At 47.8% G+C, this 11,322-nt stretch overlaps 1 protein-coding gene across 1 annotated transcript; it reads left to right on the top strand.

Moving 5' to 3' along the window:
• The first annotated feature begins 9,028 nt into the window (after positions 1-9,028).
• Positions 9,029-10,346, top strand: LOC127312440 (probable xyloglucan endotransglucosylase/hydrolase protein 23). Its single transcript, XM_051342969.2, has 3 exons — positions 9,029-9,423; positions 9,512-9,705; positions 9,788-10,346. The coding sequence occupies exons 1-3, from the start codon at positions 9,160-9,162 to the stop codon at positions 10,206-10,208; spliced, it is 879 nt and encodes a 292-aa protein (XP_051198929.1). The 5' UTR covers positions 9,029-9,159; the 3' UTR covers positions 10,209-10,346.
• The last annotated feature ends 976 nt before the right edge of the window (positions 10,347-11,322 follow it).

Genomic DNA, 11,322 nt, shown 5'->3' with positions numbered 1-11,322 from the left:
TGCGAGAGTGAATCGCTTTTCCCATATTGGATGGAATGCCGTGAGTTGATGACACGTTTCCGGTACATCAACTTTAATTGGGTCCGAAGATCCCAAAACACCGAGGCCAACAATCTCGCACAAATGGCGTCAGGCTATATAGACATACCTGACGGGGCAGAGGTTCAGGTGCAGTTCCTGGAGCAGGATGATTGGAGAGCCGAAATCTTCAATTACTTAAAAGATTCGGCTCGGGGGGCACCTAAACGGATAAGATACAAAGCCATGAAGTATGTCCTCATAGGAGACGACATGTTCTACAGGACGTTGGAAGGGTTACTACTCAAGTGCCTGGGACCAACGGAGTCTAATCGGCTCTTACATGAAGTGCATGAAGGCGCCTGTGGAACTCATCAGTCGGCTCATAAGATGAAGTGGCTAATTAGGCGATCAGGGTTTTATTGGCCCACCATGCTGGAAGATTGCTTCAAGTACTACAAGGGGTGCCAAGCGTGCCAGATGTTCGGAAAGATTCAGATAGTACCCGCGTCGGCAATGAACCCTATCATCAAGCCTTGGCCATTTCGAGGGTGGGGCATGGATATGATCGGCAAAATCCATCCGGCGTCGAGTAAAAAATATGAATGGATTTTGGTTATCACAGATTACTTCACAAAGTGGGTGGAGGCCGTCCCTATGAAGAAGGTGAAATCAGAAGATGTGATCAAGTTTGTGAAAGAACACGTCATTCATAGGTTCGGGATTCCCCAAACTATCACGACCGATGGAGGTTCGGTCTTTATTTCTAAAGAATTCAGAAAGTTCTGCGATGACATGGGGATTAAGCTGATCCGATCATCTCCATACTCGGCGTCCAATCAGAGCTTGATCAAGCCAATGGGCAAGCTGAAGCGTCCAATCAGAGCTTGATCAAGCTGATCAAGAGAAAAATTGACGAGAACCCTAGGGATTGGCATGAAAAGTTGTCAGAAGCTTTGTGGGCCTACCGCATGTCGTGCCATGGAGCTATAAAAACTTCGCCGTACCAGCTCGTCTATGGACAGGAAGCCGTATTACCCTGGGAAATTACGGCTGGATCAAGACGTGTCACGTTTCAGAATGATCTAACAGCTGAAGAATATGCAGCTTTGATGAGTGACACTATTGAGGACGCAACAGAACTTAGGCTTTGGTCGTTGGAGAAGATTAAGGAGAACAAAGCCAGGGTAGCTCGTGCCTACAATAAGAAGGTTAGACCAAAGGAGTTTCAAGTTGGTGATCTAGTATGGGAAGCTGTGTTGCCGTTAGGAACTAGGGACAAGGCATATGGCAAATGGTCTCCTAATTGGCACGGTCCGTACAAAGTCGTCCAGGCCTTGAAGGGTAATGCATACATGCTGGAACAGTTGGACGGCGTTAAGTTCCCAGTAGCCGTCAATGGTCAACACCTCAAGAAGTATTTCCCAAGCATGTGGGATGATGGGCAGTAAGGTATGGAGGCCGATTTTAAATCGGCCGGTAAAAAAAAAAAAAAAAGACCAAAATCAAATCACAGCCGATGCGCAGACATCGACTTGAGAAAACATACGGAGACAACAGTATGCGAGTACAGCCGATGCACGGGCATCGACTTCAGAATAATAAAGCCGATACACTGCTATCGACTCTAGAGGAATAAGCTCGGATTAGCAGGTTAACGGAATCGGCTCAGACCAGAAATCATGATATTTGGGATGAATCTCCTAGTGGGTTGCTAAGGAGTTCAATCTGATGGTTTGGACGTGAGTTAGGCATGTTGAGGCCTGTTGGACCGCGTGTTTAGGCAACGGCTTGGCTTCAGATCGCGTTTATAATGCGAGCCGATGTCCTGCTATCGGCTCTCTATACGGCGACTTCGTTCGACGATCGGCAAAGTTGACAAGGAAGCAAAACTGATTGAGGAATATTTTCTTCATTAATAGAGGGATTTCTTACAAAGAAAGAGCCGATTGCTCAGAGAAGAAGAGAACAAAAGCCGACTACTACTACTAGTCCCTAATCTAGGGGCCGGTGCTGCCTTCGTCGTCGCTGCCGCCGGCGCAGCTGCTGGTAGGCTCCTCATCGGAGCTCCCGTAGCCTTCTACGGGAGCCTCATCTTCCTCATCGTCGTCATCGCTGTCGTCGTCCCACCAGGTGCGGAGGCGCTTCGCTGGTGGGTAACCTTCGAGGGAGTCGTCGTCGTCCTCCTCCGCCTCTTCCTCGGAGGAGGTGAAATCGTCCCAGGAGAAGCGGTCGTCCTCGCTCTCCGCCTCCTCTTCCCCTTCGACGAGGAATTGAAGGTCGCCCTCTCCATCGGTCAGGGATTTGTCATCCTCGGACCAGATGGAGGAATCGTGTTCCTCCTTGTCCCACGTCGTTGGGGCGAGAATGTCGTGCGCCGCCAACGAGCCCCACTCCGGCGTCGGCTCGCGAGATGAGGAAGAGTCGGAGAAGACCGACGAGGCGGAGGAGGAAGAAGAAGAAGACATGGCTACGGGAGATTGGGGGTTTTTTGGGTGCCGATGGCCAGAACAGAGCAAGGGGATGAAGTGGCGAACTGTTCAGAGCAGTTAAATAAAGGGGATAGTAGAGATTCAATGCCACAGCAGTTTCCGAGGAGGCGGTGCCCAAAGAAAAGAAGGAAAGAAAACAACGGTCAAATCACGCAGAGAAATGGAGAAGGCAGGGCATCATGATGAAGAGTGTTGCGACGGTTCTGCTCTGCCACGACATGACCCGACGAAGAGAATCAGAATGATTTTGGAATTATCCATTCCAAAACCAGGGGGGCATGTGTTATCACCAGAATTTGACCGAGTCAGAGGTGGGCCGCGATCAAGATGGACTTGAAGAATATACTTGGAAGAAATACGTGAATCGGCCTGTTATGCAAAGTTTGGGCTAGTGTGCCCGTGTATCTGTAACATAGTAGATTACGTGTCGGTTAGTTAGAGTTTGCCTCGTGCACGGTTGGGATTATTCCCACGTTAGAAAGTCTACGGACTATAAATATGTATCTAGGGTTTATGAAATAAACAACAACCAACGTTCACCACAAATCAATCTCGGCGCATCGCCAACTCCTTCGTCTCGAGGGTTTCTTCCGGTAAGCATCATGCTGCCTAGATCGCATCTCGCGATCTAGGCAGCACAGGCTTATTTCGTTGTTCATGCGTTGCTCGTACTGAAGCCTTTTTGATGGCGAGCAACGTAGTTATCTTAGATGTGTTAGGGTTAGCATTGTTCTTCGTATCATATGCTGTCGTAGTGCAACCCGTATACATCTAGCCGCCCTTACACCTGTCTTAGGTGTAGGGGCGGCACCCCGCTTGATCATTATTTAGTAGATCCGATCCGTTACGGTTGTTCCTTGTTCTTCAAGGATTAGTTTAATATCTGCAATAGTTAGGCCTTACAAAGGGTTGGAGGATCTAGCGGCGTGTAGGGTGTAGTTTGCTAGCCCTAGACAGGATGTTCCGAGGATCAACCTCGTGTTGGTTTTTAGGCCTTGTCTAGGATCGGCTTACGATCACCGTGCGCGGCCGCGAGGCCCAATCGTGAGTAGGACGTTCCGATTATGCGGTGAAAACCCTAAATCGTCGTAGATCGTTTTAGCTTTATCTTGATCAAGCAGGACCACCATATATTCGTACACCTCGTGCGAATCATGGGTGGATCGGCTCTTTGCCGATTCACAGGATAACCTGAGAGCCGATCGAGGCTCGTATTTAATGTTTACGTGTATGCCATGCAGGAAACTAAGCGAGGCATCTCCATCACCTTCCTGACCAGGTATAGGTCAGGTGGCACGCCCTTGCACCAGCATCGGACGTGCATGCCGGAATCTTTGCGGGCCGTCGCTCGGAGGGACCAGGGCCAGCCGCAGCCCTAAGTTGTTCCCGGCTCTCCTGTGTTGCCCGTCGTTGCTCGCCGGTGGGTTTCTGACCGCAACAATCTCATGACTGAGCGAATCCAAGCCGGGTCAAAACCAAGCTTCACCAAGCAGCCATGTAGATAGCTCCATTCCACTCTATAGTAGGCTTTCATCATATCAATCTTGAGAGCGAAAAAAGGTTTCTTCGCCCTTTGCTTCTTGATAGTGTGGAGGCATTCATAAGCAATTAAGGCATTGTCAGTAATCAATCTGCCTGGGACAAAGGCACTTTGCTCCTCAGAGATAATAACTGGAAGAATGAGCTTCAGACGATTAGCCAACACCTTAGATGCAATTTTATAGAGCACATTGCAAAGGCTAATTGGACGAAATTTTTTCAAGTTATCCGGGTTGGTTACCTTCGGGATTAGGACGATGATGGAGTCACATAATCCTTCCGGGATCACCTCCCCTTCCAAGAAGCCTCTGACAGCCGAGCATATTTCATGCTCAATAAGGTTCCAATGGGTTTGGTAAAAGAGGGCAGGAAATCCATCCGGCCCTGGTGTCTTTGTTGGACCCATTTGGAACAATGCGGTTTTAATCTCTTCGTTGGAGTAAGGTTTACAAAGTTCTGAGTTCATCTCATCTGTAACCTTCCCCTTGATAGAATCGAGCACCATGTCAGTATCAATACAGGGTTCAGAGGAGAACAGCATATCATAAAATCCTTCCACCTGAGCCTTGATTTCAGCCAACTCCGTGCAGCGTGAGCCATCGTCCCGGACAAGAGCTTTGATTTTATTTGTCCTCCTTCTGGCCGATGCTCTTGCATGAAAAAATTTCGTGTTACGGTCCCCTTCTTTGAGCCATTCCACTCTAGACCTTTGTCGTGCCATGACCTCCTCCCTTTCAAAGAGCTCGCAGAGATCGCGCTCCACGGCCTTAGCTTCATCAGAGGTGTCATCCCAAGGCGCCAAGCGCAGGTACTTTAGCCTTCCTTCAAGTTTACGAATTTTCCTGCTAACCGAGCCGAATGAATCTCGGCTCCACTGGCCCAGCGAATTAGCCACTCGGTGTAGCCTTGCCCAAGTAGAATGCATGGAAGACGGCCCAAGCGATCCGTCCTTCCAGGCCTGCTCCATCACCTTGGCATAGTCAGGAGATCGCAGCCAAGCTGCCTCGAATTTGAAGCCCAACTGCATCGGTTTGACAATAGGTGCATCATCATGCTTTTTCAAACTGACGCTGATGGCATAGTGATCTGAGGTGGTGGTGATCACATTTTCAACCTGGCAATCGTCAAACAGTTGCATAAACGCTCCATTTGCCACCGCTCTGTCAAGACGAACGCGGACATTACAGTCCCCCTCCTGTCTATTTGTCCAAGTGAACATGGGACCAGAGAACCCCATTTCGGACAGACCGCAATCATCCAGACAATCCTGAAACTGACGTGTCTGACTGTCGGAGCGGTCATGAGATCCATAATGCTCATCTTGGCTAAGCACCTCGTTGAAGTCACAACAGCAGATCCATGGACCAATCTCATTTTGAATTGTTCATGAATATATCTGGCAACCTCGCGTAAATTGATTTATATAGGGTAAATCCATCCGGGTTTTGATAATGATTTTGTAACCTTGCTCTCCCTGTAGTGATGGGGATGCTATACACCGACCCGGTAGGTATGTTGGGCCGGCCTAGTGCATTTTTTCTTCTAATTTTTGTTTTTTCTTCTTTTGCTTCTTTCGTGTTTCTTTTTTTTTCAATTTTTTTAACCAACACATTTTCTGAAAACAAAAAATATTTTCTTACCTCTAAACATTTTTTGATTATTTTCTTTTGATTTCATATGAAGATGTAATTGTTGATTTCAAACCCAAGAAGAATCGAAGAGCATTTCTGTAGCTAGTGTTATTGGTCATATTTAGCTATCTTTGGTCAGTATAAGGGGTCTTTTATTTTGGAGTATCAGAAACTACTTATCCACAATGTCCAAGTATATTCTAACTAGTTATATCTGATGTATTTGCATGAACAAATTATCTATTTATTACCATAACATTGGCATTTGATATTATATTACATATGTTCTATCACTTGCCTCGTTTTTGTGCTTATTTTTTGTTTTCTATGAAACTTGTCCCTCTTGTATTTTGTTCACGCTCCGCCACTGAGTGGCTGGGTTGGAAACTCCATGTGTATTGGAGAAAGAGTAGTTAAAATCAATGCTTGTTTATCCAGTATTGATGTATACCAAATGTCTATGAGACTGCTACATAAGAAAATATAGAGGAGATTGATAAACCAATAATATCCTTTTTCTGGGATGGGAGTGCTGATAAAAAGGAATATCATTTTGTCAAGTGGAAGTGGATATGTAAACCAAATAAGAAAGGTGGGTTGGGTCTGAAGGATCTATACAAATTCAACAACAGCGTGATGTGCAAATGATGGTGGAAACTTGAATATGGCTCTGGTCCTTGGTAGGATTTGATAAAACAAAAATACATGAGAGGGGGAGGTATTTTCTATACAAAGTATATACCTGGTGATTCCCCACTCTGGAAGGACATGCTTCAGGTCAAACATATATATCTGAAAGGCAGGAGAATGAAGGTAGGCAATGGTAGAAATACTAGTTTCTGGGGAGATGCTTGGTCTGACCAAATGACTCTAATGGAAAGATTCCCTGATATATATGAAATATGTGTGGAACAAAAATTTACAATAGCTGATGCAGCTGCTTTGAACTGGAGCTTCTCCTTCAGGAGATGGATATATCCAGATTTGGCCTTACAGATACATGGGCTATGCCATATAGTTGCTCAAACTGTGCTCAATGATGAACCAGATAAACCTTTCTGGAAGTGGACAAAAAGTGGCAAATTCACTGTCAGTTCTGTTTATAAACACTTGTGTTGCTGTGGGATGGATAAGACTTTTAAGCACCCGTGGAAGAGCAAGATTTCTCTCAAGATAAAAGTATGGATGTGGCTTATCTGGCATGATGCTATTGCTACCAAAGACAACTTGCTGAAACGCACCTGGCAGGGGAATGCTATATGTCAGTTCTGTAATGAAAATGAATCCATTTGTCACCCTTTCTTTCACTGCACTGCAGCAAAATTTATGTGGAGTACAGTTGGTCAGGCAATTGGTGCTCCTTCTAGACCTTGTTCCTCACTCAATTTTCTAGTAGTTCCCTCAATCCATGCCTGCTAGTATAAATACACAGATTGCTGGGTTGGCTGTTATTTGCTGGGCTATTTGGAAGCTGAATGATAGGGCTTGTTTTGAACACAAGTTGATAAAAAATCCTTTTGAACTAATTAGTTACTCCACTGTGTTTATTAAACACTGGGCATGGTTGCATGAAGGAAAAGACGCTGAAGACATTCCTACAGGAGCTGATGGATTGCTGAAATTGGCTGATGGTACTGTTACTCCTGGAGGTAACTCTGCAACAACAGATGGTCGCCATCCTCTCCGTTTGATGGATGTTGATAGAGAAGAACAAAATGCCTGGAGGATGGAAGAAGATGGTCAAGACGGTGATGCCGCGTGATTGCCTATCTCAACTTATGTGTCGTCGTGGAAACAACAGATGCCACAGGATGGCTTAAGCTGGGGCCGAATGTGCGCTAGAGGATCCGGGGGAGGGTTTTGTTAACAGGGAATAGGAAAAAAGAATCCGGTAAGTATTGATGAACTTAGCCCTTGGCCAGAGGTTGAAGATGTGTACCGTACAAGATTTCTGCTACTAGCTACCTAACTGATCTCCCCTCGCAAGTGTGTGCCCCCTCTCCTTATATAGGGGAGAGGGTGGCTTACAAGGGAAGAAACCGTAATGGAATCTTGGATGAGCTAAGCTACTTTATAAAGCTACTTTGGCCCTGTTGGCGCCGGTTCTGTCTTTAATTAGGGAGCGATGACCTCGCCCGGTACCTTTTGCGTCATCATCTGCTTTGGCGACAGGGCTTCGATTAAAGATGAAGTGCTTTGCTCATCCTTGTCCTCTAGTCATTGGTGGAATCTTTGACCAAAGTGCCGACATGCTACAGTGACTCTGGTACCGGTTCCCGATACCTTTCCTTCTGAACTTCGGTACCTTTGCACTTAGTCACACGAACCCTTAGAGCCAGTACTTCGGTATACTCCTCCTGGGATACCGGTTCGTACCAACTCCGGTTAGCTGAACTTAACCTTAGAATCCAGATTACTCTTTGATCCGGTTTACCATTACCTCATTATGGCTTATTTGTCATAGTCTTGGCCTACCGGGGGCCATCCCCCCGACATTATGGTTGTATCGTGGGTGCTTTTGCTATATGCGTGTAATCCGCTGAAGGTGTGTTTGGTGCGTTTTTCCCTTGGTAGGATATATAGTAGCCTTTATGGTGCTATAAAGTTTAAACCTTTAAATCCTCTTGAACGCTAGCAGTAGGCGGCGCCCCTCCTCACTGCTGTTTTTTGTTTTGTGTTCTGGATTTTGAGCCGCTGACGATGTATTTCGTTATCTGATGATAATGAAATTCGACCAGTGGGATTGCTTGAAAAAAAAAACAAGAGAGCTTAACTTTGGTAACATGTTAAATTTCATGCACTACACGTAAGCAAGAAATCTAAACAAAAATGTGCTAGTGCAGTGTCCATTTATATATAAATCGACATCAAATACCACGAGAGTGAAATGAAGTCTTTGATTGATCCAACACGTACACAACACTTGGATGCTCACATAAACGGAAGAAGAAAAAGCTGATCATCCATCCCCTGCTAATGGCCTGATGCCCTGATCATGGATGTATTCAAGCGTTTCTTTCTTTCTCCAGTGCCATTTGTCTGCTAGACACGAGCCATCTCATCTCAAATGCCAGACATGCTGATTAGGGTGCCGTTGCATCCATCCAGAAATCTGCTGCACGTCTCGATCGGTTTGAATGTGTTACAGTACGTACGTCCTCTCAGGCGCCGCTGGTGCTCTCTACGTACAGCGCCGTCCTGCCCTGTCTCCTCTCCTCTGGCGCCAACTCACACGCACTACGCCGTGCTGGCAAGCTCCTCCTTCGATTCGCCGAACCCTCTATACATCCGGCACGCAAAGCTAATCTCCAAACCCCTATATAAACCCCTCACGCTCTGCTCATTCGAATCACACACAAGTACACAACACAAGCTTCGATCGAGCTCTCTACACTCTACTCATCTTCCTGGCCTCCTGGGTACACAACACAAGCTAGTTGGGTAGAGTAAGATTTCGGATCGAGCAGAGCACGCAAGTCATGGCTCGCATGGCGGTGTCGGTGCTGGCTATCCTGCTGGTGTCTTGTGCCGTTGCGGCGGCGGCGAGCTTCGACAAGGAGTTCGACATCACGTGGGGTGACGGCCGCGGCAAGATCCTGAATAATGGGCAGCTCCTGACGCTGGGGCTGGACAAGATCTCCGGCTCCGGGTTCCAGTCCAAGCACGAGTACCTCTTCGGAAAGATCGACATGCAGCTCAAGCTCGTCGCCGGCAACTCCGCCGGCACCGTCACCGCATACTACGTAAGCGCGCACGCACGCTCTCAGTGATTTAGGATGACACTTTAGTTTGGTTAATCTGTGTGCCTAATTCAGTGTGGTGTATATGCAGCTGTCGTCGATGGGGGCGACGCACGACGAGATCGACTTCGAGTTCCTGGGCAACGAGACCGGCCAGCCCTACACGCTGCACACCAACGTGTTCACGCAGGGCCAGGGCCAGCGGGAGCAGCAGTTCCGCCTCTGGTTCGATCCAACCAAGGACTTCCACACCTACTCAATCCTCTGGAACCCCAAGCACATCATGTAAGCTAGCTTCGCCAGAGCTTGACACTTTCTCAAGAACGCGAGCACATGGACTGACCAATTTGGTATGTTGTAAATGCAGCTTCATGGTGGACGACATGCCGATCAGGGACTTCCGCAACCTGGAGGGGAAGGGGATCGCCTTCCCCAAGAACAAGCCCATGCGCCTCTACTCCAGCCTCTGGAACGCCGACGACTGGGCCACGCAGGGCGGCCGCGTCAAGACGGACTGGTCCCACGCCCCATTCTCCGCCTCCTACCGCGGCTTCAAGGCCGACGCCTGCGTCGTCGTCACCGGCGGAAAAACGCGCTGTGGCGCCTCCGTCGGCACGGAAGCCGCCCCTGGTACCGCCGGCGCCGGTGCCGGCGAGTGGTACAACCAGGAGCTGGACCTGACGCGGCAGCAGCGCATGCGGTGGGTGCAGAGCAACTACATGATCTACAACTACTGCACCGATCCCAAGCGCGTCGCCCAGGGCCTCCCCGCCGAGTGCTCCATGTAGGTGACAGCAGGAGCGGACGGAGCGCCTATACGTTGATCGCCGGAGCAAGATTTGGCCGGCCGGGGATGAGGAAAATGGGGGCGTCTGTATAAATATCTGAATAAATAAGGATAGGTGATGGGAAAATGTGTAATTGTAGCCGCTGGTTCGTAGGGTCTTCTGTTTGTTGTTCGCCACGGTCAGCTCGTGTGTATATATGTCTCCTCTCCTGTGTTCTTCAGTGTAAAGGTCGTTCTTGGAAACAGCGTAATCTTTGTGGTTCCTTTCAGTGCTAGAACTTCTGGTTGGATGATTCTTGGTACGTACACTGTGTGTTGAGTGGATCATCAGTGTACTTATTTGATTACCATGTTAATCACTCGGGCCAATGTAAACAGATGACTATCAATCGAGCGCCCGAACCAGTACAACTCGGCCTAAAAGAAGTGGTTGGCCCTGCTGATTTGGGAAGAGGTATCGTGGTCTCATTTAACCTCACCCATTCTATCCCTAATTTTAAAAAGGTATCATTTAATCTCAACCGTTCTTGTGTTTCACTTAGGAAAATATGTCTTCCGTGTTTACACTATTTCAAGATTTGTGGGTTTATGGAAGCACAAGCCATATTCTTTTTATATAAAAACGGTAGGCATATTAATTACAACCGGCTCAACATACATGCAAGTAGCCGTTGCGGTCGCTAGGCATTTGCGCTGGCGATGCGACTTCTTCCACTTATCGGGCACAATCGGGTTATTCAAACATTTTGTTCTTGCACTAGGTACATACGTTGCATCGACGGTTACAAGAAACTCATCAGTACAACATGGACACTACTCGGAGGGAAGGGGCGAAAGCTAACGCTCGGAGGGAGCTCGCCGTCGAGGAGAGACCGGCTTGCGCATACATCAAAGGGCCAAAGGCTAATCCGTCTCCGAAGCCGAAGGAAGCCCATACTTCCTCACCCTGGATCGAAGAGCGCCATACCGTCAGCCAGAGTAGTTCACCCTAGAGCTTGAACAGAGGACATGGACACTGAAACCAATGAGCAAAAGCCTGGAATGGCCACTAAGAACAGCCAAGATCACCACGAGACCAACTTCACCGCCAGACATGAGAACTTGCCCGCTTTGAC

The sequence above is a fragment of the Lolium perenne genome, chromosome 7 (assembly GCF_019359855.2).
Source record: "Lolium perenne isolate Kyuss_39 chromosome 7, Kyuss_2.0, whole genome shotgun sequence".
NCBI classification, from domain to species: Eukaryota; Viridiplantae; Streptophyta; class Magnoliopsida; order Poales; family Poaceae; genus Lolium; species Lolium perenne.
The sequence above is the reverse complement of the archived record's forward strand: the minus strand, read 5'-3'. Positions and strand labels throughout refer to the sequence as shown.